Genomic DNA, 17,749 nt, shown 5'->3' with positions numbered 1-17,749 from the left:
CACAGGATGTCAGAGCTGGGAGGGCCCTTAGAACACAGAAGGTCAGAGCTGGGAGGGCCCAGATCATCTAGTCCAGTCTCCTCATTTTACAGATGGGGAAAGTGAGGCTACTCAGGGTGCTTTCCACTAGGTCTGCTGGCTCTGGGTTCTCACTGCCCACCACTAAAGTGTCTAGGGCTTGACTCTAAGCAGTGACTTTTGGGTCTTTGCAAACTGGAAGGGTCATCCCTGTATGCCTCCTGGTAGGTCAGTCACAGCCAGGTTTCTCTGCTCCTCCTGCTTCTCCTGCTCCAAGCCTCCTGGAGCTTCCTGGGGGCATGGAGGCTGCATTTGATCAGACCCCATGATGTTTCCACAGGTGCAGGTTTCTTACTATGGAAAGAATGAAAGCAATGCACTAGGCCAGGCCCTGCTGTATCTTACCGGCATTGGTAAGTAGCCCATAGTTACCTGCCCTTTGCTTCTTTGTTTCTATACCTCTCTGATTATTCTCTTAGGATGTTTAGCAGGCTTCTGCAAAGCAGAAGGTCTAGAACCCCCTTGTGCACTAGATCTCAGGTTTGTTCCAGACTTGCTGTGTGATTTTCAGTAAGGTGGCCAGCCTCTCTGAGCCTCAGTTTCCTGACCTTCCAAGCGGATCCTATCCTCTCTGACCTTCCCTCCTCCCATTGAGGTATTACATGGATCAGTGGAATCTTGCGGCGAGGGATGTTAGACTCCTGGAGGGAAAAGGGTGTTAGTTAGTTCTTGTTGTAAAACATAAATGAAGATTGAAGAAGTTGTAGATTCATAGCACATTGGAGCTAGAGGTCCCTTAGGAAACAGAATTCCAAAGCCAGAAGGGGACTGAAGGAGTAAAATGTCAGAGCTAGAAGGAATTTTAGCTTAGAACACAGAATGTTAGAGCTGGGAAAGCTCCTAGAACGTGGAATATTAGAGCTGGAAGGGCCCTTAGAACATAAAATGTCAGAGCTGAAAGGAACCTTAGAACATGGAATGTCAGAGCTGAAAGGAACCTGAGAAAGCAGAATGTCAAAGCTGAGAGGGGCCCTAGCTTAGAAGATAAAATGTTAGAAGTGAAAAGTACCTTAGCATGTAGAATGTCAGAGCTGGAGGAGAACTTTGAACATAGCTAGAAGGTTTAGCTTGGAACATAGGATGTCAAACTGGGAGGGGCTTTAGAACAGAGACTGTCAGAGCTGGAAATGACCCCAGCTTGGAAGATACTGTAGAATGATCAAGTAGGAGGGAACCTTAGAATACAGAATGTCAGAGTTGGAAGGACCATGGAGTGTTATGAGCTGGAAGACCTTAGAGATCATTAGTAAAATACCATTTTACAGTTGAGGAAGCTGAGGCCCAGTAGAGAAAAGTATGACTATAGGGTGGCAAATCCCTGATAATACTCTGCTCCTACAGGCGCCTGGTCACAGGTTCTCTAGAAGAGTTGGCCATGGGAGCACAGCATTCAGGACCTTAGGCCTTCAATCTTTCCACTTGCCCCAACCACCAAGGAAAATGGCTCCCACGACATGGTTCTACCAGGTTTCTGAGGCACAGCCCCCACCACCTTCTGGGACAGACTTGTTCTGGCAATCCGGAGCATGAATAGGGGGTCAAGGCAGGGCAGAAAATGTGGCTGCTTAGGATCTCCCTATGTCACGGCCCTCTACTTAGAGCAAGTACCTCCAGGGACTGGCTAATGGTCACTTTGCTGTGTGATTTTTCAGAAGTTTCTTTGGATGTTGACACGGGTCGTACTGGGACGATAAAGAAGAGCAAAGTTAACAAGGTAAGCATCTCCAGGGTTTGCCTTGACCTGGGAAAACACTGGCAAATTCTCAGGGGTTTTGGTAGGGACTGTAAATCTCTATCTACCAGGTGGCTGGGGCACTGGAATGTCTGCAATCAGTAATTCTTACTCTCCCCAAATCTGATCCCCAAGATCAAATGAGGTAATATTTGTAAACCACTTAGCACGGTGCCTGGTACATAGTAGGTGTTTAATGAATGTTCCTTCCCTTCCCTTCCCCTCTCTTTCCTTCCTTCCCTTTCCTTCCCTTTCCTTCCCTTTCTTCCCCTTTCTCTTCCCTTTCTTTCCCCCACCTTCTTCTAAAAACAAAGCAGAGATAGATGGAAGAGCGAGGATTAACACCATTATGGTGGGAAAAGTGATACCTAGAAAGATGCAGTGCTTTGCTCAAGATCTCCCATACTGTTGGGTCAGCCTCCTAGTTGGATAAGTCTAATATAATTCCTGTTAATTTGCTATGAGGAGGTGATAACTGCTGAGGTCTACATTTCCCCTGTTTCACTAAATTAAGGGAATATTTTTAATAGATCAGAGGAATAACATAAAGAGAGCTTCCCCAGCTTTTAGTAAAGTACTTAGCAAAGTCTCCCATGCTATGCTTAATGAATCAATGAATAAACTAACATTTATTAAGCACCTAAGCCAGGCTCTGAACTAGATGCTGGATACAAAGACAAAACAGTCTGTTTCCTCAAGAAGCTTACATTCTAGTGGGGTGTGGAGAGTGTCACACAACATGTATATTATGATTTACAGAATATGTATAAAAATAAATCCAGCCTAGAGAAGGAGAGCATCAGCAGCTGGGGGGAGCAGTGGGGGCAAAGCAAAGTCTTCATCTTGTGCACAAAATGGGGAGATATGGGATAGACAATATAACAATGAGGTGGAGCCAGGCCTGATTGAATGACCAGAACCAGAAAGTGATCTTTCTTGAGTCTACGTTACCTCGGAAGTAAATCTCCCAGGAATGGGTCAGGGATTTGTGCTTGGCCTAAAGCTATTTAAGAGTTTTATCAATGACTTGGATAAAGTCATAGATGGTATGCTTTTGGAGTATGTTGAATGATGGTGTCACAATAAAAAAAAATTTTTTTTGATTGGCTAGAATGGTGGGTTGAAACCTAGTAAGATAAATTCAGTAGGAATAAATGCAAAGTCTTAGACAGGCTCAAAAAATTAATTCTAATATGATGGGGAAGATACAGAAAGAAGGAAACATGCATTTATTAAGCACCTACTATGTGCCAGGCACTATGCTAAGCACTTTACAATTATCATCTCATTTGAGCCTCACAACAACCCTGGGAGGTAGGGGCTATTATTATCCCCATTTTACAGGTGAGGAAACTGAGGCATACAGAGGTGAAGTACATACAGCTGGGAAGTATCTGAGGCAGGGTCCTATAATATCTGAGGCTGGATTTGAACTTAGGTCTTCCTGATTGCAGGTCCAGAGCTCCATCCACTGAACCACCTAACTATCTAGTTATAGTGTCCAGAACTAGACAGGATAGTCTGGTCATACTCAAACCTCATAATATTTCCTTTGGATTACTATTGTACAATTATGGGCACCACTCCTTCATTTTACAATTTTATAATCTAGTGTCTCATTCTCATCCATCTACATGGGTCCTGCTCTAAGCAAACCTAATATAGAAAAGTCCAAGATTCAAAGGCAGGTTGTCATCACCATTGGCCTTTGCCTAGGCCAGTGAGGAAATCTTTTCTTGACCTCTCCCCCATTTATTCTGTCCCCATGAACTTCCATTTTAATAATTCATTATTAAATTCATATTGTGTGAATAAAAAACATTCATAATTATCCATAAATAATTTAATTAGTAATTACTATTAATTCAGAGATTAGCTGTTATTAAAATTATTATTAATAATAACTTAAAAGACGTAATTGCATTGATCCATGCAATGACCAGCCATGATCCCAGAGGATGCTTGATGAAACGTGCTCCCCATCTCCTGCCAGAGAGGGGATGGACTCAGAGTGCAGAAGATGACATGTATTTTTAGACTTGGCCAATATGGGAATTTGTTTTACCTGACTATGCATATTTGCTACAAGAGTGAGTGTTGTTTTTCTTTTTTCAATAGTGGAGGGAGGTGGTAGGAGAGAGAAAAAGTAAATCATTGTTAATTGAAAAAAAATTTTTTAAAGCTAGCATTTGTATAGTGCTTTAAGGTTTGCAAGGTACTTTGATTCTCAGAACAACCCTGGGAGATAGCTGTTATTATTATCCCTATTTTACAAATGAGGAAACTGAGGCACAGCAAAGTTATGGGACTTGCCCAGGTTCACACAGCTAACAATGTCTAAGGCAGGATTTGGACCAAGTCAGTCTTGTGCTCTCTCCAGTACACCACCTAGTTCTTACTTTGTACCAGGTACTATAAGAGAGTCCCTGCCCTCAAGGAGTTTATATTCTAATGAGGGAAGATGATGCACAAAGGAGATCTGGAGTTGGAATGGGACAGGTGGGGTAGGTGGTTCCATCCAAGATTAGATGCCAGCTCCCCCATCTAATTCAAGCCCAGGGTCCAGGGTCAGAGAGTTGTGGGAAGAGAATGAGGATGAAAGTGGAGCTGGCCAGGGGGATCTTCCCTTCTCTGTCTCTCTCTCTTCTGCCCCTTCCTCTTCATTCCCATGGCTGTCCCCCTAATCTGGCTGCCACAGTTAATGTCTCCCCTGGACATTAGAAGGCTACAGCCTTCTCTTGGGTCTCTCTGACTCCACTCTTCCCTTTTCCAATCCATTCGGAACATGTTTGATAAGAACCCACCCAACGCATCCATTCAAACACTTTCCATGGTTTCCCATTGCCTTGAGGATGCAATAAAAGCTCTTCAGCCTGGCATCTGAGGATGTTCACATGTTCCCTTCTGTCCACCTCTCCAGCCTATGGGCACTCCGTGTTTGGTCAAAATATACAACACTGTGTTTTCTGAACATCAACCACTGTCTGCTTGCCTGAAACGTGCTCCCCCTCACCTCAGGCTTTCAGAATTTGGGTCTGCCTTCAAAGCCCAGTTTTGATGCCACCTCCATGGAGCCTTCCCTGATGCCACCTCTCTCCCCTTTGTTTTGGTCACCCTTACTTTTTATTATTTATTATGTCTTATTTCCTCTTACCCCATTCCAGAAGAATGTAAGTTTTTTGAGGGTAGAGATTTTGTAATTTATATCTTCCTATTCCCAGGGCTGAGTACAGTACTTTGTGTCTAATAAGCCCTGACTAAATGATCATTGAATGGAATTTAATTTCTTTGGCTGCAGAAAACATGGAGCTGGGGCCCAGGAGGCCATGGAGCAATCCTTTTGGTGAATTGTGACAGAGACAGTCCCGTCCCTGGGGGAGTCGATTACTCTCACAGCCACTTGTATTCACTGGCAGGTAAGTGGGGGGTGGGAAGCTGGGCCATGAGCCCTCTTAGTCCAGGCTGGATGAAGGGGAGGTCCTGGAGACCACATCATGGGAGGGGACTGGGCAGTCCCAGGAGATCCCTCCTTAAGCCTTACATCTCCTCAGACCTGCAGGACATGTCTAAGATGCTGCTCTGGACCAATGGCCCTGATGAGGTCTTCAACAACCACAAACTTGTCCTGCACGTATCACTCGGTGACTCAGACAAAGTGGGTGTATTCCATGCCCAAGGTGAGGAAGATATCCCCTAGCACAGTCCTGCTAGCCTGTCTCAATGGGGAAGCCTGTATTAGTGTGTGGATATGGCCCAGAAAGGAAGCTCCCCTTTTTTCTCTCTTTTCTCTTTCTCTACTTCCCAAATGTCTTCTTCTTTCCTTCCTTCTCTCCTTTCTTCCATCCTTCCTTTCCTCCTTCCCTCCTTCCTTTTTTTCCTCCTTTCCTCCCTTGCCTCCTTCCTTCCTTTCTCCTTCTCCCTCCCTCCTCTCTCCCTCCCTCTCCTTCTTTCTCTCCTTCTTTCCTTTCCTTCTTCCCTCCCTTTTTCCCCTTCCTTAAGCAAAGATTGAGATCCTGTAGTACATAATCTCATTGCAATGGGGACAAATGATGGACCATGTAGCCAAGTCACTTACTCTCTGAATTAGCCTTCCCACATTACCATTCCTGCTATGACCAGAACCTGGTTAATTGTACTCTCCTGCTGTGGCTGGGACCTCAACCAGGTATCTTTTCAAGATAACTCACCTCCCTGCCCCCAGAAAAGAGCCTTTTACTCCCTGATTTTCTCCCAGGTGGGAATCAAATTTCCAACTACAAGAGGGTCCTTGGACCTGACAAATTGTCATACAAAGTGGATCGGGCCCCTGGGGAGCAGGAGATCACCTTCTATGTGGAGGGCCTTGCCTTCCCTGATGCTGATTTCCTTGGACTGGTCTCCTTCGACCTCACCCTGATGGACACAGATGAAGTATGGCTTGACAAAGAGGCGGGCGTCCTTGGGAAATCCAGGGCTGGAGAGGCTGGTGGGAGGATGGAGTGATGGCGGTGGTTTCCCGATGGGAGCCTGGGAGCTGGTTGGTTAGCCTCAGAAAAGGGAGGTTTGTTTAAGGATGGTTAGGCGGGTAGGGGGATGTATGATGTACATGCAGCTATCCAAGGTTGGGTAGAGACTCTGAAATTCACTGGGAATCTAGTTGCTAGCCAGGGATTTTGGGGATGAGAGGCCCTTACACTAGAAAGCTGAGGTCCACTTTCCGGCTGAGAAGTCAGGATGTTACATCTGTTCCCACAGCTGCTGCTTGAAACCCCAATTTTCACAGACACGGTGGTGTTCCGAGTGGCACCTTGGATCATGACCCCCAACACCCAAGCGCCCCTGGATGTTTATGTGTGCAGGTGAGGACTGATCCACTCCTTTCCCAGGACTCTTCTGTCTCTTCTCTACTTCTGGCCTTTGCCCTGATCTGGTAAAAAAGCAAAGTAAAGCATCTCCAACTGCCTTTCAAACATCTTGAGCTGGATGTCCAGTAGACACAAAAATTGAACTTGTCATCTTTCCCCCTAAATCCTCCTTCCTATCTTCCTTATTACTATAGAGGGCAATATCTACCTGGCAATCCCTCAGGCTCACAACATGGGTCATCCTGGATTCCTCACTATCTCTTATGCCCCATATGGAATCTCTTGCCAATGCCTGTCTATTTCACCTCTTCAGACTCTCTTGTCTATTTCACCTCTGGAGACTCTCTTGTCTATTTCACCTCTGCAGACTCTCTTGTTTATTTCACCTCTTCAGACTCTTGTCTCTTTCACCTTTTTAGCATCTCCTCTATTTCACCTCCCAGCCTCTCTTGTCCATTTCACCTCTGCAGACTCTCTTGTCCATTTCACCTCTGCAGACTCTCTTATCTATTTCACCTCTGCAGCCTCTCTTGTCCATCTCACCTCTGGAGACTCTTTTGTCTATTTCACCTCTGCAGACTCTCTTGTTTATTTCACTCTTCAGACTCTTGTCTATTTCACCTTTTTAGCATCTCCTCTATTTCACCTCTCAGCCTCTCTTGTCCATTCCACCTCTGAAGACTCTATTGTCCATTTCACCTCTGCAGACTCTCTTATCTATTTCACCTCTGCAGCATCTCTCCAATAAGCCCTCTTCTCTCCTCTAACACTGCCCCCACCCTGTTGCAGGCCCTCATCGCCTCACACCTGGACTATTGCAATAGCTGCTGGGGGTCTGCCCCCTCAAGTCTCTCCCCACTCCAGTCCATCTTCCATTCAGCCACCAAAGTGATTTTCCTCCCCTATATGTACTCTTCAGTTCAGTGACTCTGGCCTCCTGGCTGTTCCATGAACAAGACACTCTATCTCTCTCTGCCTGTCCCCCATTCCTGGAACACTGTCCCTCCTGCATTCTAACTACTGACCTCCCTGGCTTCCTTTAAATCCCCACTAATATCCCACCTTCTACGGGAAGCTTTCCCAACACCTCTTAATTTTAGTACCTTCCTTCTGTTATTTATTTATCCTACATTTATCCTGCATTCAGTTTTCCTTTTATATATTTGTTTGCATGTTCTCTCCCCTATTAGATTGTAAGCTCATTGAGGGCAGGAACTATCTTTTGCCTCTTTTTGTTTCCCCAGCACTTAGCACAGTGCTTGGTACATACCAGGTAAAAGCAGAGAGAACAATGATGCAGGTGACCAAGGACCTGGGTCCAAATCCCACCTCTGATACTCACTACCACCTGTGTGACCTTGGGTAACTCACTTCACTTTTCTGGGCTTTAGTTTCCTCATCTATAAAGTAAAAGGGATGGATTAGATGAGTTCTAAGGTCTTATAAAACTAAATTCTAAGGGAGACAGTAAGTCTGGCCATGAGAATTTCTCAAACACCCACAGGATGCATATATCAGGAGACAGGGATGCCATGGGGTTGAAAGCAAGAGTGCAATTCTATAAGTATTTATTAAGCACCTACTTGTCCTGATAGCACCTCACTCCCTCCCTGCTTCAGGGATGACTGGAGAGATCAATGGATGGTAGTTCTAGGGGTGGGGTGGGGCCTGGTTGCAATGGTTAGGAAGATCAAGAAGGAGACAGAGAGAAAGGAAGGGAATGGGCATTTGCATAGCACCATATAATGTCATTTCATCTCCATAGCAACCTTGTGAGGTAGGTGCTGTTACTACCCCCATTTGACAGTTGGGGAAATTGAGGCAGACAGTGGTTAAAATAAGTCTCACAACCACTCTGGGAAGTAGGTGCTATTATTATCCCCATTTTACAGATGTGGAAACTGAGGCAAACAGGGTGAAGTAAGTTGCCCAGGGTCGTACAGCTAGTAAGTATCTGAAGCTGGATTTGAACCCAGAGTCTTCCTGACTTCAAGCCCACTTCTATACTAGCTGCCTCAGACAGAAGTCTGGTAACATGTGTCTGGTTGGAAGCTGGCTTGGGTTCTGTGAGTATGGAAGGAGTGGTGGTGATTGGGATGAGCCAACATTTAAGATATATTTTTGGAGGAAGGATGGAGAGTGAGTGGGGCTGAGGGTGGAGGCTGGGAATTCTCATCTTGACTTGGGTCTTCTTCATATGATCATTATTATTGGGAGAGTAGGAGGAGTAAGTACCAGACTAGAGTTTGTGGCATGGTTGCTAGTTTCTAATAGAGTAAATACCACTATAGAAATAATCCAATATGAGAAGTAGTTGTTATACACCTACTATGTGCTAAGCGCCAGGAATACAAAGAAAAAAACCATGAGACACTCCCTGTTCCCTTTTGGGTAGTATAAAGCATTAAAGATACAACATTTTAAACACTATATATGTATGTATATATACATATATATATACATATACACATATATGTATACATACATATATATACATATACACACACATATATACATATATATATCGAGAGAGAGAGAGAGAGTGTGTGTGTTTTATATGTAACAGCACGTAAAGAGACAAGTGTTTACAACATAGTTGAAGGAGGCCTGAACAGGCATTAACAACCAAGGGAATCAAGAAAGGCTTCTCTTAGAAAGTAAAACCTGAATGGAACCTTACAGGAATTGAGGGCTTTCAGAGGTGGAAGTGAGGAGGCAGGTATTCCCAGTATGGGGAACGATCTATACAAAGGCATGGAGGTGGGAGAGGGGCTGTCAGGTCGGGGAGATAGCAGGTAGTACATTTTGGCTGGCCCTGAGAGTGCCTGAAGAAGAGTAAGATGAAATAAGCCTGGAAAGGTGGAGGAGAACCACACTGTGAAGGATTTTGAATGCTTACCTAAAGAGTTTAGAGGGAAGGACTGAAGTTTCGTGAGCAAGACAGTGACGTGGTCAAAGGTGAGTATTAGGAAGATGTTCCTGGGGGGAGGGGACATACTAGAAGGAGAGAATGGGGAGGTGTCAAATGACCAGTTCTAAGGTCCCTTCTAAAGCGAGAGTCATAAAATGGAAGATTATTCAGCTCAAGGTTTCTTAAACTGGATCCACAGGATGCATGTATAGATGTCAGGGGCTCGGTAAACTTGGGGGGAAAATCCTCTCCCTAAATTGAGCATTTCTTTTAGTTATTCAAAAACATTCTTCTAAGAAGCGGTCTGTAGGCTTCCCCCAGACTGCCCCAGGGTCCATGACACAAAAAAAGGTAAGAACCCCTGCTCCTCAGTTAACACATGGGGAAACTGAGGCCAACAAAAAGGGAGCAACTTTCATGAGACCACAAAGGCAGTTAATTGTAGGAGGGTTAGCTGCTTCTGTTGCAGGGGGTGGAGGCAGGTATTGGATTAACTCTAAACAAGGGCACTGTTCAGGGGGGCAACTGAGGGAGCCTGGACAGCTTCTCCCTTGGGAGGTCTTAGACTAGACTGAAAAACAGAAGGCGCTTCCCAGCTGTTGAGCTGGTGCCTGGCCCTTTGGTTCCAGTGGGAGATGAGTTAGCTGGTGCTCTGGAGTCTCGTTTCCTACTTCTGGCCTTGACGTGTTGTTTGGACTGGGCCCAATCACTCCCCTTCTTTCCATGAGTCACATCTCCTGCCTTCAGCTTGGAGAAGAAAATCTCCCCAGGGAGGTAGCTGTGGGCTCAGCAGGGCTGAGAATCTGAGGTTCCCCCCAGATCACTGGGTGAGAGGTTAGGGCAGAGGCCGAGGATCCTGTCTTGTCAGAAACGAAGGGAATGATCAGACAGGTTTGCTTAGGCACTGGCTGCCAAGAGCCCTGGCTTCCACTTTTGCCATTGACTTCCTGGTTGACTTTGAAAATCACTTCCCCTTCTGACCTCAGGACAATCATCTATAATTATGAGGAAATTCCTTTCCAACTCTAATAGCCCATGTTTGAACCAGCCTGACTTCTATTTTCTGCAGTTTCTTTTAGTTCTGACATCTTGTGTTCAAAATGTTGTATCTTTAATGTTCTGTGTTCTAAGGCCCCTTACAGCTTTGACATTCCATGTTCTAAGGGCCCTCCTAGCTTTGACATTTTGTGTTCTAAGGGTCCTCCCAGCTCTGACATTCTGCGCTCTAAGGGTCCTCCCAGCTCTGACATTCTGTGTTCTAAGGGTCCTCCCAGCTCTGACATTCTGTGTCCTAAGGGCCCTTCCAGTTTTGACATTCTCAGTTCTAAAGACCCTCTCAACTCTGACCTTCTCAGTTCTAAGGACCCTCCCAATGCTGACATTTTCTGTTCTAAGGTCCCTCCTAGTTCTGACATTCCATGTTCTAAGGTTCCTCCCACCTCTGACAGTCTATGATTCTATAAGCTATGGCCTTCATCTGTAAGCCATGGATGGAACAACTGGACAGATTTCCCTTTTTATACAACACACCTCATCCTTGTCCCTTTACCTGTCAGGCCTCTTTCTCCTCATTTGGGTCTGCCTGATACCTGTCCTTCTCCTTGCCCCAAGTAGGTTAACAATTGGAAAGCCTTTTTTAGAGTGGATCTGATAGCTAAATATGACAAGGATTTATTAATAAAGTCTTTGATCTGACATTTTCTCCCTCTTGGCCCAATCTTAGTGTTAATGAGCGAGGAACATCCCAGGCTGAATTTCTGGATGCTATGAACTACCTGGCATTGAAGGCTAACTGTCATCTGATCATCTGTCCACCAGTGGATAACCGAAATGACCGCTGGATCCAGGTAATCTGGGCAGGAAGACAAATAGAGGTTTTGTGTGTGTGTGTGTGTGCGCGCGCACATGTGACCTAGTGGGGAGCTGGCTCTTTGACTTTTTTCTAGCGTTGACTGAATTTCCAAACACTTAGTTTCTGGGGCTTGACCCAGCCAGCTAGGAGAAGGGGAAGAGGTAGGGTGGTGGAGAGGGGGAGGGTGGGACCGACCCTGCAGTGACTTCTATGTGAAGACCAAGATGCATGGTCTCAAAACATGCCCTTGCCTTCCCAGAATGGCTCCTGCTAGGCTGGGCACTGGGTGAGACAGAAGAGGGCTTGTGTAGTGGATGGAGGGCTAGCCTTGGAGTCAAGGAGATGTGGGTTCAAATCCTACCTCTAATATATATTGTCTGAGATTTTCCTCACATTATTTAGCCTCTAAGTACCCTTTTAAGTAATTCTTTGTCCCAGAGAAGTTTCTGATCTCTGTGAATGAAAAGAGTTGTCGCACTGGGAATTTCCTGTACTGGTAAAAGTGTTGGCCTGGACACCTCTCTTCCATCCCCTTCCCCAAAGAAAGCTGGCCTCTGGGACTGATGGGGCCAGTGGGACCTATGTTGTTTCCATCACCCCTTTGCCTCACTCTGCTCTGGCCCAAAAGTCCCCACTCTGACCCCATTCATTGCCTTTATGTTGCAGCGTTCTCAGATGACCTGCCTCCTCACAAAGTCAGACTCCCCCTGTTTCCCTTCTATCCCACCTTCTGAGCCCCGGCCCCAGGATTCTGAGCGCTGGAAGATCTGGGTTCAAGTCCAATGTCTAAAACTTCTTCATTTATCAAATGATCTGGAGAAGGAAATGGCAAACCGCTCCAGTATCTCTGCCAAGAAAACTCCAAATGGGGCCAGGAAGTCAGATATGACTGAAACGATTCAACAACAAACAGGCTGGGTGACCCTGGGCACGTCCCCAGCTCTCCAGCTTCCCTTGGAAGTTAGGGATCCTTTGGCTTTTGTCTCAGTGTTGCCAGGACTAGGAGAGGCAGCATGGCACAGAGGACAGCATGATGGGCTGGGAGAGGACAAGGTTCAAATCCTGCCCCTGCCATTTACCAGTTCTGTGATTCTTGACAGGTTACCCAGCCTCGATGTGCCTTGGGCACCTCCTAAGTCTGAGCTCCTAACTCTCTCTATACTTCAGGTGTCTCCAGGCCCCTAGAACAGTATCTTATACATAGTAAGTTCCTTATTGGTATTTGATTGATGGATCAGTTGAATTGATTTGAATCTGTAAAATGGGGATGATAGAAAGGTACAATGGAGAGATTTGGAGTCATGGGTTGTAGTTCAGTCATGCCTAACTCTTCGTGACCCATTTGGGGTTTTCTTGGTAGAGATACTGGAGTGGTTTGCCATTTCCTTCTTCAGCTCATTTTATAGATAAGGGAACTGAGGCAAACAAGTTAAATGACTTGCCGAGGGTCACACAGCTAGTAAGTGTCTGAGGCTGGATTTGAACTCAAGAAGATGAATCTTCCTGACTCCAGGCCCAGCACTCTATCTACTGTGCCACCTAGCTGCCCCAGGACCTGGGTTCAAATCCTGTTTCTACCAGTTACTGATTCTACCAGTTCTACGTCTTTTTACTTATGTGACTCTGGGCAAGTCACTTAAGCTCTCTGAGCCCCAGTTTCCTCAACTATAAAATAAGAGACTTGAAACAGGTCCCTTCCAACTCTAAATCTAGGATCCCATATTACTCAGAGAGATTCCGTGAGAAAAGTGTCTTGTAACTTCAAAGTATTCTAGAAGTGGGGCTGATTTTATTGGGTCATTGATCCAGAGCTAGAAAGGACCTTAGAGAACCTGTCATCCAATGCACCCATTTTATAGATGAAGAAACTGAGGCCCAGGGAGTTGCAGCTTGCTCAAAGTCACTCAGGTAGTAAGTGTCAGAGGTAGGGTTTGAACCCATGTCTTCTGACTTCAGAGCCAGTGCTTTCCCTACCACACCATAATCCCTTCTATCTGACCATGGGGTGGTTGTAATTGGATTTTTTCCTTCCTCCCGCTTCCTCAGGATGAAATGGAATTTGGTTATGTAGAAGCACCTCACAAATCCTTTCCAGTTGTCTTTGATTCTCCTCGAAACAGAGGGCTGAAGGATTTTCCCTTTAAGAGAATCCTGGTATGTGGCAGGTGTCTCAGCATATTTTGGACATTTGGGTATTCCATGCTGCATGTTCTAGGGATAGGGGCTCAATACAGGGATAGGGGTTCAATGCAGGGATAGGGGCTCAATGCAGGGGTGGGGGCTCAATGCAAGGGTTAGGGTTCAATACAGGGATAGGGACTCAATGCAGGGATGGGGGCTCAATGCAGGGATGGGGGCTCAATGTAGGGGTGGGGGCTCAATAAAGGGGTAGAGTATTCTTTAATTTTCAAACTTGATTCTCCCTTTCCCTCCTTGTCCCATGTACCCCCACTGACCACTCCCCGTGGTGTGGCTTTGTTCGCTTTCTCCCCAGGGCCCTGACTTTGGTTATGTGACCCGAGAGCCTACATACAGCGGTGCCTCCAGCCTTGACTCCTTTGGAAACCTAGATGTTAGCCCACCTGTCACTGTCCGGGGAAAGGAGTACCCCCTGGGCAGAATCCTCATTGGCAGCAGCTTCCCCAAGTAAGGCGGTGGGCATGGGGCAGGATGAGGAGGGAAGTGGATGAGAGGTGAGACTAACTACCTATAACTCTCTCCAATTGGAACCAAACCTTATGACAAAGGGTAATAGACTTAACCTCAGGCAGACGATGATAGGATCATAGTTCCACAGCTGGAAGGGACCTCAAAGGTTCTAGACCAACTCCCTCATTTCACAGAGGTGGAAACTGGGGCACAAGGTGACTAAGTGGCTTACCCAAGACTGAACAGGTCATAGAATCTTAGAACTTAGGGGCAGCTAGGTGGTGCAGTGGATAGAGCACCGGCCCTGGATTCAGGAGGACCTGAGTTCAAATCCAGCCTCAGACACATAACACTTACTAGCTGTGTGACCCTGGGCAAGTCACTTAACCCCATTGCCTAACCAAAAAGAGAAAAAAAGAATCTTAGAACTTGGAAGATTAGAAATATAGAATTGTAGACCTTAGAGTCATAGAATTTAGCAATCATGGAACTTTAAAACTCAGGAGCTTAGAATCACAAAATTCTAGAACTTAGACTAGTTGACATCTTAACATCATAGAATCATTGAGTCATCTGAGATGTCACGAGCTATCTGGACCAACCTCCCTCCCAGAGCAAGAATTCCCCAATTATAACCCCAGTAAACGCTCGGCTATCTTGTGCTTGAATGCCTCTGGGGACATTTCTTTCAAGGCAGCACATTCCATTGGTAGATTTCAGCTCAGTGTGAGAATTTTCTTACAAACCAAGCTCCCTGCCTCCCTAAAACACCTCCTTAGGATCATTCCTCTGGAGTCATATAGCATAAGTCATGACAATGTTGTAGTGGAAAGAGTATGGTCTTTGGAGTCAAAAGATGGATTCAAATCCATGTAACCTTGGGCAAGTCACTTAGTGACCTTGAAGCTCTCTTCCATCTCCAAATCCATGAAGATATTTAAAGGTACGTCTTTCACATGCTCACCCTTCAAATATATGTACCATAAACGTTTCTTGTGTAGGCTAAATGTCTCAATTCTTCCAACTATCCCATACATAAAACAATTCCTAGCATCCTCAGTATCCTGGTTCTTTCACCCCATGTTCTCCCATTTTGTCAGGGTCCCTCTCAAAATGTGGTGCTCAGAATTAAACAAGAGAGAGTAGTTCTGACATTCTATATCCTAAAGACTTTCCCACCTCTAACAGATACTGTATATTCTAAGGTTTACTCCTAGCTTTGATATTCTATGTCCCAAGGTTTCTCCCAGTCCTAATATTGCATATTCTAAGGTCCTTCAAAGCTCAGACATTCTATGTTCTAAGGTCACTTCTAGCTTTGATATCTTGTGTTCTAAGAGTTCCTCCCAGCTCTGACAGTCTATGTCCTAAGGTCTTTCCCACCTCTGACGTTCTATATTTTAAGATTTACTCCTAGTTTTGTTGTTCTATGTTCTAAAGTCCCTCTACACTCTGATATTTGATATTCTAAAGCCCCTCCCAACTCCTACCTTCATTTTCTAAGGTCATTAACAGCTCTGAAATTCTTTCTTAAAGGTCCTTGCTAAGTTCATACATTCTGTGGTCTAAGGTCTTTTTTTACTTCTGATATTTTGTTGGAAGGTTTCCTTCTAGCTCTGACATTCTACATCCTAATGTTCCTTTTCTAGCATTTTTGTAAGGTTATCCATTTTAGACTAGCCTTAGGGAACTTCCCACTGGTGGTGTTATGTGTGTTATCAGCAAAGGTGGTGATGTTTTGAATATGGTGTGTGTGTGTGTGTGCATGTGCATGCATGTGTGTGCATGGGTGTATGAGTGCATAATAGAAGTAGCAGCTCTGTTGACTTGGTGAGTGGAAGATCTTTAGGGCAGTACTGGTTAAAGGAAGGGGAAGAGACGCATTGATTCCTTCTTGCTTAGGTGAGGAGAGGGTGACCAAGCAGCAAATGCTGCTAAAACAGAGCTTAGCATTCTCCCAGCTCCGGGCTGGCTTGCCATAGTATGATTGAGTGGTTGGTTAAGATGCCAGAATGACAGCAGTCATTGAACAGGAACCCTGAGGGTTTGAATCTGTCAGAAAACAAGGCTTTGGGACTTAAATGATCTTCACTCCACTCCTCAGGTAGGATGTCACCCATGAGTTCTCAATGGGAACCCCCCAGGGAGCTCCAGCAAATAGACGTCCTCCCACCTCCTGGCACCCCTGGAATAGGGGGTGCTGTGGGAGGGATTCGTGTGGTCCCTAGTGAAGTCCTTTCCAAAGGGGCAGGCTGTTTGAGCAGATGTCATTGTAAAGTAAGAGTGGTTTCCAAACAGAGCTAGGGATGGGCCCCGGCCTATCACCTTGCACCCCAACATTAGAACCTGGAGGCAGAGAGGTCAGGCAGTTCTGAGGTCCAAGAGAATGTGACATTGAATCCAAGCATCTGAAGACCAATATCTATTGGGCTCTTTCATCTTTAGTTCCTAGGACCGGATTGGGTGGGGGCCTCTCTCTGGCTTTGGGCCAAATCCATGGAATGTAGCTAGGGTACACAGGGCTGAGCTCCTGCCACGGTAGCAAGGTCAGGAGCAGTGCACTCACCTCTTTGATGACTCACATCTGAAACACTCACGTTGTGACTTGATTCTGAAATTCAGTGGCAGCTCCTAAAATAAACCCTATAGAGTCTTGACACGTGTGTTGGACTGCTTGGTCACTACTGGGTTCTTTCAGGGCCTGTCATATGGGGGCATTGTTGTCTCCTTGTCCATCCATCTCCCCAAAGTCATTGTATCTTTGCCTGCTGTTCTGCGTTGTGTTGTCTGTGAGAGGACCCAGGGTACAGTCAAAAGACCAGTCGTGACTCCTGACCTGGGTTCTACTCCTGACTGTGATGCTAACTCTCTTCGTGACTTTAGCCCAATTACTCCTCCCCTCTGGGCTTTGCAGGGATGAGGAGAGGAGTTAGAATATGAGACCTCTGGAGACCTCTTTAGCTCTGACACTCTGTTCTAAGGGCCTTCCCACTTCTGGCATCCTCTGTTTTAAGGTCTCTCTTACCTCTACTATTGCAAGTTCCAAGTTCTCTTCCATCTCTAACAGTCTATGTTCTTACGGCTCTTCCAGCTCTGATAGTCTGTGGCTTCTGCAATAGCTGGTTCTTTGGATACGTGCTCCCTCTGGTAGAGGACTCGATAGGAGCGGGGTGACCATTTCTAGACCTAGGGACTGGATCCTGGGGACATCTCCACCCCTTAGCCTACAAGGCATCCTTTAATGATGGGTTGTCAGAGGAAAACTATATTTGGGGGATTCCTTATCTGTTTCTGTTTTCCATGTGGTTTTAATGCCATAGACTCTGAGACGTGCTTATGCTTCAGAGATGAGATACCTAAGGCAAGATACCTGGGGTATTGTTTCTGCTTCCTAGTCATTGAAACTTTCTGGGTCTCACTGAGTTCATCTGTGAAATGGAGATAATAAGGCCTGGACTTCCTGAAGGCAGGGAATTGGAATGGATGATTTCTTAAAGACTATCTGTTCTCTCCTCAGTCAGCAAGTTCCAGTCCCTAATTCCTCCTTTCCTTCCTTCCTTCCTTCCTTCCTTCCTTCCTTTCTTTCTTTCTTTCTTTCTTTCTTTCTTTCTTTCTTTCTTTCTTTCTTTCTTTCTTTCTTTCTTTCTTTCTTTCTTTCTTTCTTTCTTTCTTTCTTTCTCTCT

General features: G+C 45.6%; 1 protein-coding gene across 1 annotated transcript in view; it reads left to right on the top strand.

The window, feature by feature from the left end:
* The window catches only part of PADI1 (peptidyl arginine deiminase 1), a 58,689-nt gene that overhangs the window by 27,081 nt on the left and 13,859 nt on the right, over positions 1–17,749 (top strand). The window contains exons 3-11 of the mRNA XM_027842770.1: positions 359–431; positions 1,731–1,792; positions 5,109–5,226; positions 5,362–5,487; positions 6,045–6,220; positions 6,545–6,648; positions 11,289–11,412; positions 13,464–13,571; positions 13,912–14,063. Coding sequence (XP_027698571.1) covers positions 359–431; positions 1,731–1,792; positions 5,109–5,226; positions 5,362–5,487; positions 6,045–6,220; positions 6,545–6,648; positions 11,289–11,412; positions 13,464–13,571; positions 13,912–14,063 — 1,043 coding nt within the window. The remainder of the gene's footprint in view (positions 1–358; positions 432–1,730; positions 1,793–5,108; positions 5,227–5,361; positions 5,488–6,044; positions 6,221–6,544; positions 6,649–11,288; positions 11,413–13,463; positions 13,572–13,911; positions 14,064–17,749) is intronic.

This window comes from Vombatus ursinus, unplaced genomic scaffold (assembly GCF_900497805.2).
Source record: "Vombatus ursinus unplaced genomic scaffold, bare-nosed wombat genome assembly UNPS02014884.1, whole genome shotgun sequence".
Lineage (NCBI taxonomy): Eukaryota > Metazoa > Chordata > Mammalia > Diprotodontia > Vombatidae > Vombatus > Vombatus ursinus.
Note: the sequence above shows the minus strand (reverse complement) of the source record. Positions and strands in the feature narration are given on the sequence as shown.